General features: G+C 40.3%; 1 protein-coding gene across 1 annotated transcript in view; it reads right to left on the bottom strand.

Moving 5' to 3' along the window:
* Positions 1 to 338: 338 nt before the first annotated feature.
* The window catches only part of LOC117524284 (polycystic kidney disease protein 1-like 2), a 152,437-nt gene continuing 125,072 nt past the window's right edge, over positions 339 to 27,703 (bottom strand). The window contains exons 33-39 of the mRNA XM_034186054.1: positions 26,786 to 26,919; positions 26,385 to 26,512; positions 22,462 to 22,622; positions 22,081 to 22,291; positions 9,898 to 9,999; positions 9,663 to 9,794; positions 339 to 1,416 (exon numbers count right to left, since the gene is read on the bottom strand). Coding sequence (XP_034041945.1) covers positions 1,237 to 1,416; positions 9,663 to 9,794; positions 9,898 to 9,999; positions 22,081 to 22,291; positions 22,462 to 22,622; positions 26,385 to 26,512; positions 26,786 to 26,919 — 1,048 coding nt within the window. The 3' untranslated portion in view covers positions 339 to 1,236. The remainder of the gene's footprint in view (positions 1,417 to 9,662; positions 9,795 to 9,897; positions 10,000 to 22,080; positions 22,292 to 22,461; positions 22,623 to 26,384; positions 26,513 to 26,785; positions 26,920 to 27,703) is intronic.

The raw sequence follows: 27,703 nt of genomic DNA, 5'->3' as shown, positions 1-27,703 counted from the left end.
AACAAATGGACGCGACCGAAAGCATAACCTCCTTGGCAGAGGTAACAATCAAACAAACAAACAAACAAACATGTACTGTCCAATAACTGAGAACACAAAGAGAGGAAACAATAATGTGTTAATGATGAAATGATTGCACAAACCTGATTAAGCACAACATATATCCATATGTAATATAAACAGCAACCCCCCCCCCAAAAGAAAACACCATCATGTAGTGTTATTACTTTAAAAAAATGATGACCTTCACAGTGATGTAATAACTCTGCAAAAAATTAATTTGCTATAGCCACTTATTCCAATTAAGGATCCCGGGGGGGGGGGCTGTAGCTCATCTCAGTGGTCACTGGGTGAGAGGTGGGATACGCCAGACCATCACAGGGCAAATCAGAAGCTGAATTCTTTAAATTAGCGTGACAGTTTCCAACAACATGTAATGTTGAGGTTTGAAATTGCAACACAACACATGAAACACTGCAAACTAGCACGATGATCAGCATCATGTAATCACACACTTTTACATTCATTTGAATGGGAAAGTGCATTCAAATTTGACTCATACTGTGTATGTGCAGCCTACATGAACATATTGATATTTTAATGTGATCCTTTTTGAAAACAAAATGACTGGTATTGGGTGAGTTGCAATCCAAATGTCATCAAGAATTCCCTCATGCCGTTTTAAATATTGTACACATTTCATCAGGGTTGGCTTGTTGGAGAATCTGAATATTGGTTTTTACTTTGTACTTACTTACTTTGTACCCATATGTTCCCTTCAAACACTCACCATAGTGGAATACCACGTAACAAAACCCCGACCCGAAAATGGAAAAAACAAAAACGTAGGCAGACATACTGTTCTACATTTTTGATCACTCATTACTAACTACACATGCTAAAGTGATATGTTTTTTTGTTTTTTTTCACTTCAGTCTAAATGAATGGTGCAAAATCTTGACAACTGAGGAGCTTTGAGAAGTTTCACGTACTACATATTACGCTGTGGAATTCTTTGTAACTAATGATTTTGGGTGATTCCATAACCACCACAGAACAGTTAAGATCAAGTTCACACAAACAAAATACAATGCAGTCTAATTCTGAGCATAATTACATTTCACACCAAAACTCCTCTGACCTACGAGAAGAGAACAAGCACAGATGATGAAGCTAAATAAATGAATATGTGGATCTCCGTGAACAGAAAATCTATAAAGCCAAAGTGAAACTATTCTACAGGTTTACTGAGCTTTCAGTAAATTCACTTGAGGAATTGTTCAGGATATTTCTGTCATTATCAGAGCTGCTATTCACCTCATCCTCCAATTGTTTTCTTGTGTCTCTAACCCTGATTCCGAAAAAGCTGAAGGCCTTCATCAAAATTAGGTCAACAATCTCCTCCTCCTCCGAGGGCTGGGTAGAAGGGGACACACACACACACACACACACACACAAAATGCATGATTTATAATCTAAGTACCTGTCATTTGACACTGTGTTTATCCAGCAAAAAAAAAAAAAGTTTCAGACATACAAAATACAGGTTATAACCCATCCAGCCCAGTGTGATTGCTAGTTTTCAAATAACACAGTTGTTATTTTCATGCACAGTGCTTGCATCTTCTGAATAACAATACCACTTGTGGTGCTGTGAGCAAAGAGCTGCAACACTGATATCATCCATCACCAGGAAGCATTTACACCTAGGGACAATAAAAACCTATATCCACAAAGCAACTCAAACTCCTCTTGAAGAGCTTCTAACTTAGCCTAAAATTTCCTGGCAATGAATCTTAGCCTCAGCGTGATCCAGGAGGTGTCTGAGAGCAAGTTTGAGCAAGGAAGGGACAGAAAGTCCTATCATTGTGAGGAGGCGGGGTTAACCCCTTTGCTAGGTATGACACAGTCCTCTAAGAGCTGTGATTGGTCATCAGAACCTAAACAATTTTAACTGCATTAAGACAGTAAATTAACATAATAATAATTACGTAGATCAAGCTGGTAGTGTGTTACTGACTCACTGTCATCCTACATACAAAGAATATTTCACCTTCCTCTTTGTCTTTACTGCCATCTCCTATGTTTAAGACACTCTTAGGCTTCTTCAAAGTCCTCCTCCCTATGCTTACCAGTTTGGCACCTTAGGAGCTCTTTTAAGGCTGAAGGTGCTTTGCGGACAACTTTCTTCCAAGGGAAATTCTAAGAAATGTCTAAGAATTTGAGGAATTCTAAGATTTTTCTTAGAATAACATCATTAAGAGCTATTTTTAGCCTTAGGCTGCTTTGTGGATACTGGTCTTGGTCTAAAGGGAAGGACAGGTGCAACTGTGTCTGCTTGATACCATGTTGAAACTATAAATGCAGCCATTAATAATGAGCATGGTAAGTCAACCCTGGTTGTGCATTGCATCTACCCCGCTTAAATAAGGGCCCCTTCACACATAACATGATTGAAGCTGACTGTTGCACGAAGGAGAAATCACATGCCACTCATGAAAAATCTGAGCCCCTTTGAATGCCATATACAGCTGTTGCCACAACCTTTTGCGCACAGCACATGCCCTCTACACTTGCGTGCTGCTCGCACCTGTAACCCATTCCAATGGCGGGCAAGATCGGGTTGCATTGTCAGGTGATTGTGTTCACAGCATTCGCTCAGTGTGTCGAACGCAGGTCAGACATATCGGGGCGAGGCACGATATGCTGCATGAAATCATCGCCCATGTTGCACCATGGCCAAACAACGCGATCGAGGTGAGCTTCACACCAGCAGTCGAAAGATGATGAGTGCCCTGCGAATGCACATTCAACCCCCTCTCAGCAGGTGTTGGCCAGAGTCCAGGTGCCACCCACAAACATCCAACATCACTCGCGCGGCACTTAGAAAAGGTGGGGCTATTTGCACAGCCGGCACAAGAGTAGAGGGCAGGCAACCACATTCGAGCCGGGTGCCACATTGTTTAAGTGCCCCACAAGTGTGCCGTTACCAAGCAACACATGTGCCCCCCACAACACATGTGGCGTGTGAGTGTGTCGCCTCCCTCACAACACATGTGGCATGCGAGTGTGTTGCATCCTCCCTCCACCATGAACCAACATTGTCAGGTGCGACTGAGGTGACTGGAGTGCGATCGCTGTCCAGTACAGTGTGTATCTGGACAGCTGTAATGTCCAGCTGGAACAGCTGACTGCTGTGTACTTGCAACTCAGCTGGATGGCATATGTCATGCCATAAACAACATGAAGAACACTCGTGTCGGCAGGCTCTCATGCTCTCGTCAGTTCCAGCTGACAGCGGCTCAGTGCACGTGTTAAATTAAAAACACATAGAACAGTGCAATTAAATAAATACATGCAACAACAACTACATACATAATTACATAACAAATACATGACATAAATAATCACATAGCAAAGGAAAAGAGAGTGACACTTTTGTCTTTGAGCTGAGTTTGTTTGGTAAGGTGGGCATGTCCGTGACAGCCACTGCTGTTGAGATCTGTGGGCCCACAAGTCACAGCTGGAGAACACATACCGTGTTATGAAGGACATCACCTGACAACACTCCTTCATGAGGTGCGTGCTTGGGCATGCTGTCCTCACATGTAAAAACATAAAAACACATCACCTTTGCAATGGGCTGGAGTGACCATGTCGGTGTGCACACTGGCAGGCTTTACCATGTGAAAAGAACCGTCTGATCATGTGTACAATCAGCTGGCAATCTGAATGTCATGTCACCCACATGAGCTATGCTGCACATGACGCAGTTTCCTATGGCGCACTGCTTGCTGGACATGCAGCCCTGGCTGGACACACGGTGCCAGCAGATTTGGACATGAGAAGAGTGCACTGCTTCATTCATGTCATTTCATGACTGTACATCTATGACCATGGGTCATATAGAGAGGAACAGAAGGATAATACTTGTATTGTCCACTCCATAAGAGGGATAAAATATTAGAAATTATGTTTTGTTTTGTTTTTTTTTTTGGTGTGTGTGTGTGTGTGTGTGTGTGTGTGTGTGTGTGTGTGTGTGTGTGTGTGTGTGTGTGTGTGTGTCCCACAGCAGCGTCACGATGTAGCGTCACACGTTCAAGGTGCTCGCACTGTGTTTGTGCACACACATGAGCATGCACAATTGCATGCACCATTGCCGTGGTATTGTTCATGCCTGGTGGAATGTTTTGCGGTTCCCCATTTCGTTTATTTTTTGTGATTTTTTTGGGCCGGTTTCTGCTTCTTTCGCCAAACTTTGTGTTATGTGTGAGGGGGCTATAAACTGTGATCAAACACACTTCAACTGAGTTTGTGTCCTATGTGCAAGTTGTTTGTGCGTCCTCTGTCACAGTAGGGTTCAAAATTACCAAATAGTTCCCCAATAATTCATCTTTGAAAAAACAATGACCAACCTTTTCCTTTACCAGTGTAGTTTGTCCAGTGCAACAAGAACTCAAAATTATTTAGCAACAAGATTAAATATTTAGATGTTTTGTACTTAATGGTGGCAACACTGTTCAACAGTTGGTATTCAGTAAAACACCTAAGATTTTACTGTGAAGCCACTTTGTGGAGTTGACATAATCACTGCTTTTCTGTCCCTTATTGTTGGTTGGAATAGTGGTATTACACTCAACAAAAATATAAACGCAACACTTTTGGTTTTGCTCCCATTTTGTATGAGATGAACTCAAAGACCAAATATTGTTCACAAACCAGTCTAAATCTGTGATAGTGAGCACTTCTCCTTTGCTGAGATAATCCATCCCACCTCACAGGTGTGCCATATCAAGATGCTGATTAGACACCATGATTAGTGCACAGGTGTGCCTTAGACTGCCCACAATAAAAGGCCACTCTGAAAGGTGCAGTTTTATCACACAGCACAATGCTACAGATGTCACAAGATTTGAGGGAGCGTGCAATTGGCATGCTGACAGCAGGAATGTCAACCAGAGCTGTTGCTCGTGTAGTGAATGTTCATTTCTCTACCATAAGCCGAGTCCAAAGGTGTTTCAGAGAATTTGGCAGTACATCCAACCAGCCTCACAACCGCAGACCACGTGTAACCACACCAGCCCAGGACCTCCACATCCAGCATGTTCACCTCCAAGATCGTCTGAGACCAGCCACTCAGACAGCTGCTGAAACAATCGGTTTGCATAACCAAAGAATTTCTGCACAAACTGTCAGAAACCGTCTCAGGGAAGCTCATCTGCATGCTCGTCGTCCTCATCGGGGTCTCGACCTGACTCCAGTTCGTCGTCGTAACTGACTTGAGTGGGCAAATGCTCACATTTGCTGGCGTTTGGCACGTTGGAGAGGTGTTCTCTTCACGGATGAATCCCGGTTCACACTGTTCAGGGCAGATGGCAGACAGCGTATGTGGCGTCGTGTGGGTGAGCAGTTTTCTGATGTCAATGTTGTGGATCGAGTGGCCCATGGTGGCGGTGGGGTTATGGTATGGGCAGGCGTCTGTTATGGACGAAGAACACAGGTGCATTTTATTGATGGTATTTTGAATGCACAGAGATACCGTGACGAGATCCTGAGGCCCATTGTTGTGCCATACATCCAAGAACATCACCTCATGTTGCAGCAGGATAATGCACGGCCCCATGTTGCAAGGATCTGTACACAATTCTTGGAAGCTGAAAATGTCCCAGTTCTTGCATGGCCGGCATACTCACTGGACATGTCACCCATTGAGCATGTTTGGGATGCTCTGGACCGGCGTATACGACAGCGTGTACCAGTTCCTGCCAATATCCAGCAACTTCGCACAGCCATTGAAGAGGAGTGGACCAACATTCCACAGGCCACAATTGACAACCTGATCAACTCTATGCGAAGGAGATGTGTTGCACTGCATGAGGCAAATGGTGGTCACACCAGATACTGACTGGTATCCCCCCCAATAAAACAAAACTGCACCTTTCAGAGTGGCTTTTTATTGTGGGCAGTCTAAGGCACACCTGTGCACTAATCATGGTGTCTAATCAGCATCTTGATATGGCACACCTGTGAGGTGGGATGGATTATCTCAGCAAAGGAGAAGTGCTCACTATCACAGATTTAGACTGGTTTGTGAACAATATTTGAGGGAAAGGGTGATATTGTGTATGTGGAAAAAGTTTTAGATCTTTGAGTTCATCTCATACAAAATGGGAGCAAAACCAAAAGTGTTGCGTTTATATTTTTGTACACTTTTGTCATATTTCATGATGACATGCTATTGTTTGTACAGATTTCTTATAAAATGAACATAATTAGATAATCCTTGAATAGCAAATCCACCACAAACTAAAGCCAGCCTGTGGAAACAGTGTGCTCTATTTCTATACTCATATTGAGAAATGGAAGACATGGAATGAGGTTTTGGAATTGGGATATTTAAGAAAAAGCTATCTGTTTGTTAGACAATAGAAAAATCATGAGATCATTGTCATGCCATTGCTTGTAAATACAGCATGAGTATTTCATTAACAAGTGAATTCATAGCACATACCAAGTGTTACTGGCTCAATTGATATGTAAAATTATGACTGCACCGTTCCCTTTCACTGCTTTTACTGTGTAGAATCTCCCCCACTGAGGGATGAATAAAGGCTTTTCTTATCTTATCTTAATATTTTGTCTTGAGATAAAACTCAAAGGACCCCATATACATATTTATTCTTTTATAAAATTATCCCATTTTTCTGAATACACTACCTAAAGATATTCTCAGTATTATCTACCACCCAACTAACAAAAAATCAGCTTGGGAAAGACATGAAGAGAAAGCCCATCTCTCCATCCATACTGTTGCCACTATATCTCTAAGTCCCTTTGGCCCATGATAACAAAACTTGGTACATGGGACATCCCAGTGGTATGAAAGGTCACCATAACAACACTGACTATTTACGTACTAAATAGGTTATGGGGTCAGTGGGAGCAAAATGGTATTTTGACTAATAAAAAGAATACTACTTGAGAATGGCATACAACATTTTGAAACAACCTACATGTGTCGTCAAGGCACCAGCTTTGTAGTAGATGACCTACACCTTGGTTTTCACATTTGAGATTTGTAAGGTCTGATAATATATTACTGTATGAGTCTATAATGGTAAAATGCTTTGGCCGAGATTAACAGTAGAGTCTGAAGACAAGCACAAGCTCATCCAATGCAGATGTTTACCCGGACCAAAGTAGGGTATTTGCTGATTCAAACATTCTTGTTTTGTCTTGAGTTATGTCAATCAATCAATCAATTTTTTTTTTTATATAGCGCCAAATCACAACAAACAGTTGCCCCAAGGCGCTTTATATTGTAAGGCAAGGCCATACAATAATTATGTAAAACCCCAACGGTCAAAACGACCCCCTGTGAGCAAGCACTTGGCTACAGTGGGAAGGAAAAACTCCCTTTTAACAGGAAGAAACCTCCAGCAGAACCAGGCTCAGGGAGGGGCAGTCTTCTACTGGGACTGGTTGGGGCTGAGGGAGAGAACCAGGAAAAAGACATGCTGTGGAGGGGAGCAGAGATCGATCACTAATGATTAAATGCAGATTGGTGCATACAGAGCAAAAAGAGAAAGAAACAGTGCATCATGGGAACCCCCCAGCAGTCTACGTCTATAGCAGCATAACTAAGGGATGGTTCAGGGTCACCTGATCCAGCCCTAACTATAAGCTTTAGCAAAAAGGAAAGTTTTAAGCCTAATCTTAAAAGTAGAGAGGGTGTCTGTCTCCCTGATCTGAATTGGGAGCTGGTTCCACAGGAGAGGAGCCTGAAAGCTGAAGGCTCTGCCTCCCATTCTACTCTTACAAACCCTAGGAACTACAAGTAAGCCTGCAGTCTGAGAGCGAAGCGCTCTATTGGGGTGATATGGTACTACGAGGTCCCTAAGATAAGATGGGACCTGATTATTCAAAACCTTATAAGTAAGAAGAAGAATTTTAAATTCTATTCTAGTATTAACAAGAAGCCAATGAAGAGAGGCCAATATGGGTGAGATATGCTCTCTCCTTCTAGTCCCCGTTAGTACTCTAGCTGCAGCATTTTGAATTAACTGAAGGCTTTTTAGGGAACTTTTAGGACAACCTGATAATAATGAATTACAATAGTCCAGCCTAGAGGAAATAAATGCGTGAATTAGTTTTTCAACATCACTCTGAGACAAGACCTTTCTAATTTTAGAGATATTGCATAAATGCAAAAAAGCAGTCCTACATATTTGTTTAATATGCGCTTTGAATGACATATCCTGATCAAAAATGACTCCAAGATTTCTCACAGTATTACTAGAGGTCAGGGTAATGCCATCCAGAGTAAGGATCTGGTTAGACACCATGTTTCTAAGATTTGTGGGGCCAAGTACAATAACTTCAGTTTTATCTGAGTTTAAAAGCAGGAAATTAGAGGTCATCCATGTCTTTATGTCTGTAAGACAATCCTGCAGTTTAGCTAATTGGTGTGTGTCCTCTGGCTTCATGGATAGATAAAGCTGGGTATCATCTGCGTAACAATGAAAATTTAAGCAATACCGTCTAATAATACTGCCTAAGGGAAGCATGTATAAAGTGAATAAAATTGGTCCTAGCACAGAACCTTGTGGAACTCCATAATTAACTTTAGTCTGTGAAGAAGATTCCCCATTTACATGAACAAATTGTAATCTATTAGACAAATATGTCATTCTCAGCATCTGTGTGGATGTTAAAATCGCCCACTATAATTATCTTATCTGAGCTAAGCACTAAGTCAGACAAAAGGTCTGAAAATTCACAGAGAAACTCACAGTAACGACCAGGTGGACGATCGATAATAACAAATAAAACTGGTTTTTGGGACTTCCAATTTGGATGGACAAGACTAAGAGTCAAGCTTTCAAATGAATTAAAGCTCTGTCTGGGTTTTTGATTAATTAATAAGCTGGAATGGAAGATTGCTGCTAATCCTCCGCCTCGGCCCATGCTACGAGCATTCTGACAGTTAGTGTGACTCGGGTGTGTTGACTCATTTAAACTAACATATTCATCCTGCTGTAACCAGGTTTCTGTAAGGCAGAATAAATCAATATGTTGATCAATTATTATATCATTTACCAACAGGGACTTAGAAGAGAGAGACCTAATGTTTAATAGACCACATTTAACTGTTTTAGTCTGTGGTGCAGTTGAAGGTGCCATATTATTTTTTCTTTTTGAATTTTTATGCTTAAATAGATTTTTGCTGGTTATTGGTGGTCTGGGAGCAGACACCGTCTCTACGGGGATGGGGTAATGAGGGGATGGCAGGGGGAGAGAAGCTGCAGAGAGGTGTGTAAGACTACAACTCTGCTTCCTGGTCCCAACCCTGGATAGTCACGGTTTGGAGGATTTAAGAAAATTAGCCAGATTTCTAGAAATGAGAGCTGCTCCATCCAGAGTGGGATGGATGCCGTCTCTCCTAACAAGACCAGGTTTTCCCCAGAAGCTTTATGTGAGTTAGGCATTAAAGTAATTCAAAAGCAGCAAAACTAACAAACTCCATTACTTTAACATTGTAATACTTGGAGTTAATAATAGATTTTGACATATTGTTTTACTAAAATATACAATTAAAATATGGATGTCTCACAGTACAACAGCATAGAAATGATTGCATGAAACTATAATAGTTTTGTTACCTTGTGGTGTATTTGTTCCTGGCTGAAAGCTACAAGGATCACTGATATGAACAGATTCAGCACCACAAAGGTCATGAACACAATACAGGACCCAATCATTAGTGCACCGAGGATGAGGTTGTAGTTCAAGACCTGGTAAACAATACATATATGTCACCATCAAATGTAGCTACAACAGAGAGAGAGAGAGAGAGAGAGAGAGAGAGAGAGAGAGAGAGAGAGTGCTCTGACTCACCTCTTCATAGTCAAATATGCCTATCTGCAGGCTGATAATGGTAAGGACGGCATCCATTAAGGTCTTGTATGAGGTCATCTGCCAGCCATAAATCAAGTTACACTAGTAAGAAGAATCAATATATTAGTAAATACATGTTGTTTCATTTGTTTTTATTTGTGTTTGATTGCAAGTTGGAAGAGTTTCCTCCGAAAGTATTTTAATATCAAATCCAGTTAATTTGTTTTTGCTAAACACTGACAAATCTTTTGTTTGAAATTATAAGATGAACTACCATGTTGCCCGTGGGGATCCACAGGCTCTAGATTGGTAGTGTTTATAAAATAGGTTGCTGAAATTTTTCAAGGGTTGTAATAAATTATGAAAAGTTTCTATAATAATATAATTTGGAATGGCGTGTGTGTCCAGAATATAATTATCAACGTCCATTGTTCACTGTTAGCTAATATCCGTAGTTTCTCCAAAAATATTAGTCCTATTAACAGTTCATTTTGGTGACATTCATTCTTGACCCAAAATACATAAGCATACCAAACAGAAAATGTCGGCACTCCCTAGTTTCTCCATGATCAAAGGTACGCACACGCATTCACGCAGCATACATGTAAACAGAGCCCACTTCGCTTTTAATATATAGATGATTTATTGCCCCCTGCTGAAATGGCATGCGAGTCCAGAATGTAATGATCAACATCCATTGTTCACTGTTGTTACTTAACCCCCTACCGCCTCATTTTAGCTTGTCAGTATCTCACAAATAAAAAGTGAAATTTCCAATCAATGGGATATACAGGCTTAGAAGTTAATATCCGTAATTTCTCCAAAAATATTAGTCCCATCAATGTTCCATTTTGGCGGCGTTCATCCTTGACCCAAAATACATAAGCATACCAAATGGCAAATGCCAGCTCTCCACAGTTTCTCTGTGATCGAAGCCATACACCCGCACAAATCCATATACATACGCAGAAGCCACTTGGATTTTAATATCTAGAGGTTAGAGGACAACTTGGAAAGTCAGCTTTAACTTGGAAAGTCTGAATTAACTTTTGAACTCAAACACAAGTTGGAAAACATCTCGGAGTAAATATGTGCCTTGCAAAGGAAGATGTTGGAGACCAGGGAATATTGATAAATTGGATTTCGATGGTCAGAGGAGCCGAAAATGGAATTTCTGTGTTTCTCTGTCTAACCCAAAACATGGCAGCCTTATCAGCTACCGAAGGTCACAATGCCCCACATGTTTTTCCTCCAGAAGGATTTCAATAGCCTTCGTGAAGCATTCAGCTACCCACTTATCTGCCCTCCCCTACAGCCTGCTGTTGTCAAGGAAACTGCAGACTTTATGCACACACGGACAGAGACTGATACCAACTCATCTGCACACATGACACATGTGTAAGCCTTAACTTTCGCAGTCCACTAACGCTACCGTATACGAAATTCAATGGTAGCAGTGTATGTTTGGTAGCTGGAATTTTTGACCCCGTTTGACCCATGCATGCGCAGATGCGTTGTGCACTTTGCTTATTTGGACGACCGACTGTTTCAAGTTTAGTGCACATAAACAATATCAAATGTATATGTGTTGTTTTTAATTCTGATGTGTGCCATTATTACGTTCAACTAGTAATAACTGTGGACTAATTGCTGTATTTTTGTCTGAGATAATTGGGTGAGAAGATAATTTCTTTGCACTTGTGATGACAATAAAGAAATCATCATCATCAAAATCATCAAATCATTAATTAAACAAAGCTTGTATCATGAGTTGGAATGGTGTGCGAGTCCAGAATATTTTGAGAACCTTAGACCTCAACAATTTTTAGAAGAGGAACTCAGCCCTTTTATTTCCTGTTTATTATGTAATTTTTAATGTTAATTTACTGTCTTAATGTATTTATAAATGGTTTAGGTTCTTGTTATCATATACACACTATAATTACCTCCACCAAGGAGGTTATGTTTTTGGTCGAGTTTGTTTGTTTGTCTGTCTGTCTGTTTGTCAGCAGGATAACTCAAAAAGATTTGAATGGAGTTTGATGAAATTTTGTGGAGTGGTTGTAAATGACAAGAGGAACAAGTGATTAAATTTTAGTGGTGATCCAGATCACGATCCGGATCCAGGAATTTTTTAAAGGATTCTTCACCATTGCGGGATGGGGGAATTTTGACATTCTAGTTTCTAACTCCACAAAAACAAGGCAGAAAGGCTTGAAAAAAATTACAGTGTAACATAGTCAAATGTTCTATCAAACAACAAAGTTTGGTGATGATCGGATCCGGATTCCGGATCTGGTGATCCAGAATATGCAAAAATATAGGGAAAATAGAAAATGTGTCAGTGTGAGGTGACAAATGAAACTAGAGATGCACAACTAACACCAAACTGTAGCTGAATCTGTACTGATTCAGTAAGGTGTCATCAGATTTGATGTAGCTTCAAATGTTATGGAGCTAGAGCCAGAAGAAAACCGCCATTACCGAAAAATCGTTTTTATACAATAACTTTTGAACTAATAAAGACATAAAAGTGATTCCAAGTTCTAGTGGTATGTTTTCATGGTCAAGGATGTCAAATATTAAGGAAAGAAAAGTATATGTATCATAGTTTTGGTTGTAACACTGAATTGTTGAATAGATCACTGTGCCAAGGAGGGAATCTCTTTAGGGTCAGTGACCCTATGGCCTTGTGTAGCACATGCAACACTTAGAAAATAGTTCTATTTCAGAATTCACTGTTATTTATTTAGAGAAGTGTTTCATAAATGTTAAAAAATTCATATATTTGCAGTTTAGTTGAATAATAAATTGAATTTTGTCTCATTTGTTTTTGTCTATAAGCACATGCAATATCAATATCAGTGCTCAGATGACAGTAGCTTCTGGGAAAGGTGTAAGTTGCAATAAACTGTGATGCCAAACGCTAAGGATACATGCTATCCAGTCACAGCAGATGAAACTTTTTTTTACTACTGAGCAAACATCATTGTTAGATTTTTTAGGTTCAATGATTCCACGCCTCGCTGGAGAGGTGTTCCGGGCACATCCCATTGGGAGGAGGCCCCGGGGAAGACCCAGGACACGCTGGAGGAACTCAGTGGTGGGCACAGATAACCAAAAAATTAACTTCGATAACAGATAATCAGATAACTGAAAAGTTATCTTTGATAAAGATAAACTATCCAAAAATGTACTGGAAGTTACAGATAATCGATAAATTCTAATAGCAGCTCTGGTACATTTGCAATTACTAAGAAGCTGAAATTGACTTAACACGATCGCTTTCGAAAGCATCAAAAGCTACAAAAAGACAAAGAATGAGCCAGTATTTTCATGTTTGACCATGTTGCCCCCTGTAGGAAGCTGTACAGAAAAATCCTGAGAGCACCCACAAAATAAGCTTTCTACTAATCATAATTCTCCGGTCAGGCGGAGGTCTTGAAAAATAAAGTCATACTAACTTATGGTTTTGTGAAAATACTGATAGAATAACTCGATTAATGTCAATTCTGTCATTTGTACAAAGTTAAAATATAACATATATATTTTAATGTTGAATAATGCAGTAATTCTGAGGTTTTGTAACAAACACAGACTACAAAGCATTCTGGGTAAAAGTGCCCTGCTAAACACTGATTGGTTCAGTCATTCATTATGTAAACCAACACGTTAATGTGACGTGTGTCGTGTGTTGGTTTAAAGATAAATGTGCTTTTGTAAAATATTCCATTTTTATTTGTAAAAACAGGCATTTTTACGGAGCCCTGGAAGTGTCATCGCAAAATGTTTTGCATGTGGAGAGAATGTTTGATGATGTGCACACATTTTATAATGTTGTAAAACGTGCACTCAATATTAGTAAGTAAGTAAGTAAATTTATTTATATAGTGCCTTTCACACACATAAGTCACAAAGCACTTCACAGGTTAAAATGCAATAATAAAAACATAGAAAACAAAGGACAAGGTTAACAATTGGTCAGTTCTGAAAAGCCTTATTTTGACACATAAATGTTGGCTTTACACTGTGCGTGTTTTGGCCATTTTTCAGATGATTTTTCATTCATGCGAGAATTTTTTGGACTGAGTTTCAGGTTAATCGCGCGTCCTGCATCGTGTAGTGGAGTAACAAGCTTTAACATCTCACGACCACCTCCTGCTGCTGAAGAGCTACAAAGCATCCAACTGCAGAGCTGTCTTGTAATGTTTTTGTTGTTGTTGTTGTTTTGTTTTTAATCTTAATTTGTAAAAAAAAAAAAAAAAAAAAGCCATTTGCAAAGCCAAAAAGTTGATTTGACCACCATCTGATATAACCGGGTCAAAATAACTAGAACACTGCCATCTACTGGTGCCCAGACGCTTAGTACTTGGGGCGAATACTGCCATGAACACTACTGGCCAGTAGATGGCAGTAGCGGCCTTGAAAACTTGCCAAACAAAATTCCAGGTAATCCGTCTGATACATTTAAGATGCGTGGAATTTAAATGCAAATACAATAACGTCTATAAACCCAGAGAATATATTCACGAGAGTTTTAGGCACTAGAGTTTAATGCTGTTGTCCATGGAGCCTGAACAGAGTGTTTGAAATGCATTTGTCCTGTCGTGAACGTCTGAGATTACCCTATGCTACCCATAATGCATTGCTGCCGGGCACAGCATGTGCTCACAAAAAGTTTAAAATTAGCACATTACTTTAAAACGAAAACATATATCTGATATTTTCACTTTATAAAACATTAGACATGACAGTAATTTTAAATAACTTGTCCAAAATGAGTAGGTTAAAATTCGAACCATAAATTAAAAATGTATGCCTCTGGATGACTTGGTTGATATTGCAATTATATCAGTATGGTGTTAAAAGAAATGTTTTTTTGTTTTTTTTTTGGGGGGGGGGGGGTCACCAGTTCTCCTTTGCCTGTAGAGAATACAGTAGTTTTTTTTTTTTTTTTTTTGAAAACAGCTCTCTTCTGTTTGCAGAGGGTAGAACAATATACCTACCAGGAAACTTTTAACAGGTAACTGCTTTTAAGTTTTAAAAATGTTTTTCACTGTTCAGCTTGGTTTATTACGTTATCGGTCTAAAAGTTATCGGTCGGCAATTCATCGGAAGATAATTAGTCTGATGATGGTTTTTAAAGTTATCTAAAAAGATAATCCGATAATGAAAACGTTATCGTCGATAATTATCTGTTATCAGATTATCGGAAGTGTGCCCACCACTAGAGGGACTACATTTCTCGGCTGGCTTGGGAACGCCTTGGGGTTCCCCCGGAGGAGCTGGGGGAGGTGTGTGTGGATCGGGAGGTCTGGGCAGCTTTGCTTGAGCTGCTGCCCCCGCGACCCGACTCTGGATAAAGCGGAAGAAAATGGATGGATGGAATGGATGGATGATTCCACGGCATGTAGATGTTATGGCGTCAGTGACCCCATGCCCCATGGCCTTGGTGGAGGTTTGCACTCTCAGAGTGCTTCTAGTTATTGTTATTATTATTTTATTTAAATGGACTGCATTTATATAGTGCTTTTCCATCTGCATCAGACATTCAAAGCGCTTTACAATTATGCCTCACATTCACCCATTCACACAAACACACACACAGCGATGTCAGGGTGCTGCCATGCACGGCGCTCACTACACACTTTGAGCAATTTGGGATTAAGGACCTTGCCCAAGGGCCCTTAGTGATTTTCTGGTCTGGTTGGGGTTTGAACTGAGGATCCTGTGGTCTCAAGCCCAATGCTTAACCACTAGACCATTACCTCCCTCACCTATTTCTACTTCTGTTTGGTCATTTCATTTTTAAATGGACCACAATGGAAATGTTTTCACTTTATTTACCATTATATTATGTACTTACATTGAAATTACTCAATAAAATCACTCACCACAATCATGCTTTTAATATAATGTCTTACTGCCCCTTGCTGAAATGGCTTGTGAGTCCATAATGTAGTTAGCAACATCCCTTGTTCAGTGTTGTTAAATAATATCCGTAGCTTCTTCAAAAAATTTGTCCTATCAACATTCTACTTTGGCGGCATTCATCCTTGACTCAAAATGCATAAGGATACCAAACAGTAAATGTCACTTCTCCACAGTTTTTCTGTGAGCACAGCTGCACACACTCACCCATGATCTTTTCCGCAGTCTGCTGCAAGCAGGTGCCTCTAATTTTAAACAGGCAGATGGTCGCAGAAGATATCAAACAGAATACGTTTTAACACATAAAATGGCAACACGGTCAGTGTTGCCAGTTACTTTAAAAAATGTATCCAATTACTGATTACTCCTTGAAAAAGTAACTTACTTTACTGATTACTCAATGTTAAAAATAACTGAGTTAGATTACTAGTTACTTTACTGGTTACTTTCAGCAGCTGCTGACAACAACCCCCTGCCACCGCAACATGAAAATGATAACCAGTTTTGCCAATACTCACTTTATAGTCACCCTTTCTTGACCTCCTATTTAACTGTTGACAGCATTATAATGATAAAACCTATCATTTCTAGCCTACATTTTTTTTAATAAATGCAACTATTAAAGTATTTATATAAAACATTTCTCTAATGTTTAAATTCTTTCTAAACATTTTAGTCACTGAAATTGTTATTATTATTATTATTATTATTATTATAAGTAGTATGAGTAGTGGTAATAGCATGAAAAAATGTCTTCAAAAATGGACTGTAGGGCTGTTGTGGGGAGCCGTATCCTCCCTAGTCCCATCCCCTCATAGATTTGCCCCTGACTTGCTAATTGAACAGAAGAATGGATAACATGTATTTATGCAGAAAACACAAACAGATTGATAGGTAAGAAAGTTTTATCAGCGTTTTTTTACATCATGTTGTCCTCAGAAAAAGACTTAAGCCTGGTTCACACGACAGGATTGAAAAATTACCTTTAGGTTTCCAAAACCTGAGAGACCACACACGTGAGAGAGACCGCACACGTGAAGATAAAAAATCATAGCTCTAACAGGTTTGGTGGTACAGTGTGTGGTGTTCAGCCACACGGTAAGGACAAAACACCACACACGAACAGATTTCACACACGAACATTCACAGCTCAGACAGGAAATCTCACAAAATCTCTCGAGATTAAAGGTGACTTCAGAGTAAACAAATGGAGATACTTTGTGGACTATTTAAAACAGGGAAAAAACAATGCAAAAAGAAAAAGGAAAGACGTTCTTTAAAGTAGTGGAGACAACGCGACCACCGGACTTTCTGGTAAGTCAGCTGCTTTGATTTTATTTTCTATTTATTTTAGAAATTTTATTTTCTATTTTCCTATTTGTGATTGGAGCGCCCCTGACATCCTTCTGAGCAGATCAGAGTGCTCTTAACACACCACACATGGCATGAATATCTGATAAGATTATCTTTAGCATCATCACAATTGTCCTTAAGATTGTCAGAAGGGGAAGATCGGGTCTAATATCGGCCTACTTATCCTGCCATGTGAACCAGGCCTTAGGTGCATTTGGGTGGGGAAAAAGTCTTAGTATTTGCGCATTGCGGAACAGCTGTTTTTTGTGAGGAGACACACAGCAGCACAGAGTTAAAAAAAAAGCGTAAAAATGTCTTTGTAAAGCTCTGAGCATGACCATGCTTTGCGAGACAACTGTTTTTCAACTCAGAGCTGCTGCACAGCAGATATAGCTCTGTGGTTGCAGCTGGCAGAAAGAAGGCAAGGTGAGGAGTTCAACCGAATGCCGACCTCTGCCTGCTCATGAGCTGCGATCGACCCACAGCACAAAAATAATAGTCACGCACAGTGACTGGGAGAAGTAACTTTAATCTGAATTCTGATTTAGAAAGATTAACGAGTTAGATTACTCATTCCTGGAAAAAAGCAGTCAGATTAGAGTAATGAGTTACTAAGGAACATGTTACCAGCATCACTGGTACAAGCAACATTTAACTTAACTCATTCATGGTAACAGCAACATGAGACTCAACTAAAATGGCTAAACCAATTCAACTGCAATAACAATAAATAAATAACACAAACAAAACTAACATGAATCTCAATGACAACATTTAATACCCCAAACCCCAAACTTCCATGGTGCACTGCAGCAAAAAGTCCATTGTTTACTGGCTAGTTAAAATTGCTAATTTCTCCAAAAAATATTTGTCCTGTTAACTTTCCATTTTCGCAGTGTTCATCCTTGACCCAAAGTACGTAAGCATACCAAACGGCAAATGTCAGCTGTACACACCCATGCATGCAAGCATGCACACACACAGAGGCCATTTGGTTATTATAATAGAGATTTTACATTGTATCTTTATCAAACTTCCCACAACACTTTCATAACTAAAAGTGAGGTTCAGAGTGGCACTCACTAGCTCCTGAAAAAGTTTGAACCAGATCTTATAAGGATTGTTGATTTTGTGAACATTTGAATTTAATATTGAAAAGCCCATTTGGTGTACCTTTTGCATTATAGCTCAATCAAAAGTGCCCCAATCACTCATTTGTGACAATGAGTTGCAACCTGGTACTCTCAATGAACAGACTAAATTTGATCCGGATCTGATCCATATTACAGATTTAGCGTATATTTGATTTTAACATTGCAAAGCTGTTTTGATGTATAGTCACATCCGCCAAGGACGTAATAAAATCATTAGTGTCTATTTAATTGATAATTTTCATTATTTTCCTTTATAAATCATTGGTTGTCTGGATCAGAAATTTCAGTTAAATATATCATATAGCACACTGATATTTGAGAAGTGAAATGAAGTTAGTAGTATTTACAGAAAATGTGCAGTAATTATTTAAACAAAATTAGGCAGATGCATAAATTTGGGCACCCTTGTTATTTTATTGATTTGAATACATTTAGCACTAATTACTGGAACACAAAATTGTTATGGAAAGGTCATTAACTCTTGACCTCCTTACACAGGTGAAGCCAATCATGAGAAAGGGTATTTAAAGTGGCCATTTGCAAATGTCTTCCCTTTTTAATAAGTGGCAACATGGGAGCCTCTAAACACCTCTGAAATAACCTCAAAACAAGGATTGTTCAACATCATGGTTTAGGGGAAGGATACGAAAAGCTATCTCAGAGATTTCAGCTGCCAGTTTCCACTGTGAGGAACATAGTGAGGAAATGGAAGATCCCAGGCACAGTACTAGTTAAGGCCCGAAGTGGCAGGCCAAGAAAAATCTCAGATAAGCTGAAGCGAAGGATAGTGAGAACAGTCGTAGTCAACCCACAGACCTGCTCCAAAGACCTACAACATGATCTTGCTGCAGATAGTGTCTCTGTGCTTCATTCAACTATACAGCGCACTTTGTACAAGGAGATGCTGTATGATGCTGTAATGCAGAGGAAGCCTTTTCTGCATACAGGCCACAAACAGAGTTGCTTGTGGTATGCTAAAGCACATTTGGACAAGCCACCTTCATTTTGGAATAAGGTGCTGTGGACTGATGAATCTAAAATTGAGTTTTGGACATAACAAGGGGTGGTATGCATGGCTGAAAAGAACACAGCATTCCAAGAAAAACACTTCAATCAATCAATCAATTTTTTTTTATATAGCGCCAAATCACAACAAACAGTTGCCCCAAGGCGCTTTATATTGTAAGCCAAGGCCATACAATAATTATGTAAAACCCCAACGGTCAAAACGACCCCCTGTGAGCAAGCACTTGGCTACAGTGGGAAGGAAAAACTCCCTTTTAACAGGAAGAAACCTCCAGCAGAACCAGGCTCAGGGAGGGGCAGTCTTCTGCTGGGACTGGTTGGGGCTGAGGGAGAGAACCAGGAAAAAACCATGCTGTGGAGGGGAGCAGAGATCAATCACTAATGATTAAATGCAGAGTGGTGCATACAGAGCAAAAAGAGAAAGAAACAGTGCATCATGGGAACCCCCCAGCAGTCTACGTCTATAGCAGCATAACTAAGGGATGGTTCAGGGTCACCTGATCCAGCCCTAACTATAAGCTTTAGCAAAAAGGAAAGTTTTAAGCCTAATCTTAAAAGTAGAGAGGGTGTCTGTCTCCCTGATCTGAATTGGGAGCTGGTTCCACAGGAGAGGAGCCTGAAGGCTCTGCCTCCCATTCTACTCTTACAAACCCTAGGAACTACAAGTAAGCCTGCAGTCTGAGAGTGAAGCGCTCTATTGGGGTGATATGGTACTACGAGGTCCCTAAGATAAGATGGGACCTGATTATTCAAAACCTTATAAGTAAGAAGAAGAATTTTAAATTCTATTCTAGAATTAACAGGAAGCCAATGAAGAGAGGCCAATATGGGTGAGATATGCTCTCTCCTTCTAGTCCCCGTTAGTACTCTAGCTGCAGCATTTTGAATTAACTGAAGGCTTTTTAGGGAACTTTTAGGACAACCTGATAATAATGAATTACAATAGTCCAGCCTAGAGGAAATAAATGCATGAATTAGTTTTTCAGCATCACTCTGAGACAAGACCTTTCTAATTTTAGAGATATTGCGTAAATGCAAAAAAGCAGTCCTACATATTTGTTTAATATGCGCTTTGAATGACATATCCTGATCAAAAATGACTCCAAGATTTCTCACAGTATTACTAGAGGTCAGGGTAATGCCATCCAGAGTAAGGATCTGGTTAGACACCATGTTTCTAAGATTTGTGGGGCCAAGTACAATAATTTCAGTTTTATCTGAGTTTAAAAGCAGGAAATTAGAGGTCATCCATGTCTTTATGTCTGTAAGACAATCCTGCAGTTTAGCTAATTGGTGTGTGTCCTCTGGCTTCATGGATAGATAAAGCTGGATATCATCTGTGTAACAATGAAAATTTAAGCAATACCGTCTAATAATACTGCCTAAGGGAAGCATGTATAAAGTGAATAAAATTGGTCCTAGCACAGAACACACTTGCTACCTACAGTAAAATTTGGAGGTGATTCCATCATGCTGTGGGGCTGTGTGGCCAGTGCAGGTACTGGGAGTCTTGTTAAAACAGAGGGTTACATGGATTCCAGTCAATATCAGTAGATTCTTGAGAACAATGTCTATGAATCAGTGACAAAGTTGAAGTTGCACCGGGTCTTGATCTTTCAACAAGACGACCATAAACACTGCTCAAAATCTACTAAGGCATTCATGCAGAAGAACAAGTACAACATTCTGGAATAGCCATCTCAGTCCCCACACCTGAATATTATTGAAAATCTGTGGTGTGATTTTAAGTGGGCTGTCCATGCTCGGATACCAACAAACCTGAGATGTTTTGTAAAGAAGAATGGTCTAAAATACCTTCAACCAGAATCCAGACTCTCACTGAAAGCCATAAGAAGCATTTAGAGGCTGTTATTTCTGCAAACGATGGATCTACTGAATACTGATGTATTTTTTTTCTGTTGGGTGCCCAAATTTAAGCACCTGCCTAATTTTATTTAAAGAATGATTGCACACTTTCTGTAAATCCTATAAACTTCATTTCGCTTCTCAAATATCACTGTGTTTGTCTGCTATATGATATATTTAACTGAAATTGCTGATCCAAACAATCAATGATTTATAAAGGAAAATCATGGAAATCATCAGGGTTGCCCAAACTTTTACATACAACTGTAGATATTCAGACATAGAAGACTCCACTGCATTTTGGGGGTGATCCGGATCTGGATTGGTGGACATCATAAATCTCTGATTGGTCATGTTTGAATTATATTTTAGCTTATAAAAAGCCATTTTTGACCTTGGAAATTTTTTCCAAGGCAAAAATTTATGGAAGTGGAAACTAGTGGTGGCGGAGGTTTGGCTCTATGAGCGCAGTGCTTTTGTTTTTAATAAATTTTCAAAAAAAAAAAAAAAAAAAAAAAATTTTACATGTTGTAATTATGGGGTGTTCTGGATGCACTGTATTAGTACTTTTTGAAACTATACACAATTTCAGAATATGTGGGGAAATAAATGAACTAGTCATCACAGCATAATCTGAGTGATTCTGCGATAGACCGGCGTCATCATGATCAAATGTTAGATTGCTATTGCCATTATTGTCTTCATGCCCACAGATACTTTTCCATCCTTCTATTGGCTTGGATTAACTGGAATAAGTTTCTTTATATTCTTTATATCATGATTAAACAGAAATAGTAGTGCACACAACATAGAATAAGTTATTCAGCTCTTCCTTTTAAAGAAATAAACTCACCGCAATGGAATATGCAATAATCATGATGACAATGACCACAATGTAGCTCAATATGTCATTCCAAGCACGCTGCAGTGTGGCTGTGAGTAAGGCCATTTTGGGGTTCAGTCTGAGGAGGTGCCACAGTTTGATAGTGGACAGTAGGACCAGGAAGGCGATCAGATACTGTAGTAATGTGTCTGCAGCGGCTGTGTCATGAAAACTGACAAACCTGTGTTCATGGCAACAAAAATAGAGAAAAAGGTCCTCACTGTTGTTTAATGACTGACACTTAAAACAAGAAAAAACAAAACCATTCACCATGTAAAGTGCATTGCACATTTCAAAACGTCGTGACATTAAAAAAAAACATGAGGTTGTAATACTGTGTGTTAGTCTCACTGGTCTTTGTGTTGGTGGTAGAAGGACATATCACGGTCTCGAAGAAGAGTCCTCTTTACAAAGACAATCACAGCGCTCCAGCTGATGACGATAATGGTAAGCTCAAGAAGATTCCACTTGCTTTTGAAATATGCACATCGCTGCTGCTTCATTAGTTTTGCCTGTCACATAAAGATCAGAGCATTATGGCTCTCAGGGACTGCCAGTTCCAATAAACAAAATGTCCTTTGAGTAATTTAATTATTAAATAAAAACTGATAGCCCTTTTTTAAATTGCACGATTCTTGTTGTGCATTTGTGTATCACTAGGAAATGATACATATGTGATGTACACTTAACATTCACATCTATGCAGGCTTGTTATTGCATAAACACAGTAAATTTATAGAAAAATGTATGAGGCAAAAATATGCCAATGGTAATAATTACGCTCTTCTGAGGTCACTTTGGTTGAGTCGTGGAGGTTTAAAAAAATGCTACATACTGGTTGGCACATGCCGTCAGTTTGGGGAAATCTGCATTCCAGCTTCATTTCCTTCTTGACTTATAGCGGTTTCAAGTAGTTCATTCATTCATTCATCTTCTACCGCTTAGTCCAGTTATGGGTAGCGGGGGGCTGGAGCCTATCCCAGCAGTCATAGAGCGCAAGGCGGGGTACACCCAGGATAGGACGCCAGTCTGTCGCAGGGCCACAATCAGACAAACAAACACAGACACACCCACACGCACACCTACGGACAATTTAAAGATTCCAATCCACCTAACCCGCATGTTTTTGGATGTGGGAGGAAACCGGAGCACCCGGAGGAAACCAATGCAAACACAGGGAGAACATGCAAACTCCACACAGAAAGGCCACGGGAATTGAACCCCTGACCTCCTCGCTGTGAGGCAACAGTGCTAACCTCTAAGCCACCATGCTGCCGGTTTCAAGTAGTTCTTTTCTCCAAATGTACGCCTGGTGTACATTTTGATGGTATGCAGCAAATGTAAACCAGATGGTGCATTATTTCATTATTTCCAAATGAGAGGCTGTACCATGAAAAGTTTCTCTTTTTCTCCCCCAACTCCTACCACTTGCAGCAGTGACAAGGACAAATTCAACATTATTATATGGTGTGGGATTTTGCCAACTTCTGATTGGCCCATTTGCCACTTTCTGAGCTGTACCACATGCCAAGTTGACCGCTGGTGGAACCGAGTCGACCGCGCGTGCGAAACAAGTACACCTCGCGTGCAGCGTAGTGCTAGCTACACTCAGCAAAAATATAAACACAACACTTTTGGTTTTGCTCCCATTTTGAATGAGATTAACTCAAATATCTAAAACTTTTTCCACATACACAATATCACCATTTCCCTCAAATATTGTTCACAAACCAGTCTAAATCTGTGATAGTGAGCACTTCTCCTTTGCTGAGATAATCCATCCCACCTCACAGGTGTGCCATATCAAGATCAATCAATCAATCAATCAACTTTTTTCTTATATAGCGCCAAATCACAACAAACAGTTGCCCCAAGGCGCTCATGCTGATTAGACACCATGATTAGTGCACAGGTGTGCCTTAGACTGCCCACAATAAAAGGCCACTCTGAAAGGTGCAGTTTTATCACACAGCACAATGCCACAGATGTCGCAAGATTTGAGGGAGCGTGCAGTTGGCATGCTGACAGCAGGAATGTCAACCAGAGCTGTTGCTCGTGTATTGAAAGTTCATTTCTCTACCATAAGCCGTCTCCAAAGGCGTTTCAGAGAATTTGGCAGTACATCCAACCAGCCTCACAACCGCAGACCACGTGTAACCACACCAGCCCAGGACCTCCACATCCAGCTTGTTCACCTCCAAGATCGTCTGAGACCAGCCACTCGGACAGCTGCTGAAACAGTCGGTTTGCATAACCAAATAATTTCTGCACAAACTGTCAGAAACCGTCTCAGGGAAGCTCATCTGCATGCTCGTCGTCCTCATCGGGGTCTCGACCTGACTCCAGTTCGTCGTCGTAACCGACTTGAGTGGGCAAATGCTCACATTCATTGGCGTTTGGCACGTTGGAGAGGTGTTCTCTTCACGGATGAATCCCGGTTCACACTGTCCAGGGCAGATGGCAGACAGCGTGTGTGGCGTCATGTGGGTGAGCGGTTTTCTGATGTCAATGTTGTGGATCGAGTGGCCCATGGTGGCGGTGGGGTTATGGTATGGGCAGGCGTCTGTTATGGATGAAGAACACAGGTGCATTTTATTGATGGCATTTTGAATGCACAGAGATACCGTGACGAGATCCTGAGGCCCATTGTTGTGCCATCCAAGAACATCACCTCATGTTGCAGCAGGATAATGCACGGCCCCATGTTGCAAGGATCTGTACACAATTCTTGGAAGCTGAAAATGTCCCAGTTCTTGCATGGCCGGCATACTCACCGGACATGTCACCCATTGAGCATGTTTGGGATGCTCTGGACCGGCGTATACGACAGCGTATACCAGTTCCTGCCAATATCCAGCAACTTCGCACAGCCATTGAAGAGGAGTGGACCAACATTCCACAGGCCACAATTGACAACCTGATCAACTCTATGCGAAGGGGATGTGTTGCACTGCATGAGGCAAATGATGGTCACACCAGATACTGACTGGTATCCCCCCCAATAAAACAAAACTGCACCTTTCAGAGTGGCCTTTTATTGTGGACAGTCTAAGGCACACCTGTGCACTAATCATGGTGTCTAATCAGCATCTTGATATGGCACACCTGTGAGGTGGGATGGATTATCTCAGCAAAGGAGAAGTGCTTCACTATCACAGATTTAGACTGGTTTGTGAACAATATTTGAGGGAAATGGTGATATTGTGTATGTGGAAAAAGTTTTAGATCTTTGAGTTCATCTCATACAAAATGGGCGCAAAACCAAAAGTGTTGCGTTTATATTTTTGTTGAGTGTAATTGAGCAACGCCTTCTATCAATAATGACCAAACAGATAACACGATACAACGCCTACTTTGGCTGTCAGTTTGTTGACAAGCTGGCAGAAGACAGGTTTGCGTCTGTTAGCGACGCTGACTTAAAACGAATTTTACACAAAAAAGATGCGAAGAACACCCGCAGAAATACACAGTCAGCAGCCAACCTGTTTTGCAAGTACATCACTGAAAAGGGACATGCGCCCAGCTTTGGAATTAATGACAGATGGATGCTTGACGGAGTATTCGGTCAATTTTACGTGGAAGCTAGACAGGTGAATGGCAAACTTTATAAGAAAACAAGCCTGATGACTCTTCAGTTTTAGTATGTTTGACAAACTTCCAATTTTCTTGTTTACCATATAATAAAGCAGTTATAGACTTTTGATTTTGGTGTACCCGTGATTATGGGGTTATTATGGGGATGGGGTTCACTGAGGCCAAGGACTCGGTGAACCCCATCCTGACCATTTCCACATAATCACGGGTACACCTCATCAAAAGTCTATAATTGTATAATGTCATTTGGAAAACACTCAGCGTCATGAGTTTTCTGGATCCATTGAGGGAGAAGCAGCTTGTGGCTACACAGAGACGTCTCTGCCCCAACTTCAGGTAAGACGTTGGAGCAGACCTCTGTGTTTTACACCTCGGTCTGATATTTCCCCGTACAGACCTCGCAGTCAGTTAATAATCCTTTAATATTGTTTTTGGATATTTGGGGAGTTATGTGGTTTGCAACATTTTTGTCTTTGATTAAGTGTTCCTTGGCCTGAAAAACTTTGAGAAACACTGGTCTAATATAGCTGCATCTATATAAAAATTCAGGTTTAGATTGTGATACATTTAATAAATGTGCTTAATATTCTAGAACCCCCGACATGAGCATAAATTACTAAACTCAAGTAATAACAACAAGAGAAACTGATAATACTGGAGTGACCCACATTAATATTTACCTGTAAGAACATGTAATACAAGATGAAAAGCAAATATATGATCTCAGCAGTCAAAACAAAGATGTGAAGGCCACCGGTGGACGGGTACAGACGAACGCTTTGCAGCTCACTGTCAAACTGGAATGCTCCTATAAAATACATTTGAACAATGCCATTTCAACACACACACACACAGTCAGAATAAATGATGTATATCAAAAAACAAGGAGTGAGATGGGATTCCTACAACTGTCATCACTATCATCAAAGAATTACTCATCAGTCAAGTTGATGTGCAAATATGTACATCAACGTGTACATATATTGAAGCATCAATATGTAATGAACTTGCACTGGTGTAAATACCTTTAACAACATGTTCTAGTTGTTTGTTCTCCTGTTTTGTTGAAACGTAATATTACCTGTTGCTGTGGTCTCCAGTAAGAGTGTGACGATGCAGAAGAGGTTCACATTAGCGTTGTACACAGTGAACTCAACAAAGATGGCCCTTGTGTACACATCTAGCCATTTGTTCTCAAATAGATATTGAAGAGTTCTGAAGATGAATAACACAAAAATATTAACTGTGGATCGTCACTGATCTTTTGCACTGTGTGTTGTATTCAAATAAAAATCTTATATAAGCCTTTTCAGAATTACTTCTTTATTATGGTTTCAAAACAAGACAAATTGAGTGTTTGTACTGAGAAAATGTGAGGAGCTGCACTGTGTGTGTGTGTGTGTGTGTGTGTGCGTGCGTGCGTACATTTACAGATAGTCCGTGACAGGGTGCTCAGAGAGGAGTTGTGTTGTATCAAGGAGTGGTGTGTGGGAAATATGTGGGTGTGGTGCAGGATCCCCACAAGGACAGTGTGAGAGAGGCAAGATGTGTAGTTGGAATTAAGGATGTGCTCAAGGTGGAGGTGGGATAGCAACAAGGATGGACTCTAAACCCTTCCTTGTTTGCAAAAGAGTCTCCATATTGAGATGGTGCTGCTTGTGCAGATTAGGGGCTCAAGGTATATCGAGACATAGATGCTGAGGATGGAGTCACCAACAACAGGAATAAAGGAAGGCCAATGAGGGGGATTATGGATGTCATGAAAGAAGACATGCAAGTGGTTGTTTGACAGAAGACAATACAGAAAACAGAGTGAGATGGAGACAGAGGATCTGCTGTGGTGACCCCAAAAGACTGCAGTCAAAAGAGGGAAAGAAATTCCATTTCCCTAGATTATGCAAGCACAGTCCACACTGATATTACTTACTTGTGTGTGTGTGTGTGTGTGTGTGTGTGTGTGTGTGTGTGTGTGTGTGTGTGTGTGTGTGTGTGTGTGTGT

The sequence above is a fragment of the Thalassophryne amazonica genome, chromosome 14, assembly GCF_902500255.1.
Source record: "Thalassophryne amazonica chromosome 14, fThaAma1.1, whole genome shotgun sequence".
In the NCBI taxonomy this organism is placed as follows: Eukaryota; Metazoa; Chordata; class Actinopteri; order Batrachoidiformes; family Batrachoididae; genus Thalassophryne; species Thalassophryne amazonica.
The sequence above is the reverse complement of the archived record's forward strand: the minus strand, read 5'-3'. Positions and strand labels throughout refer to the sequence as shown.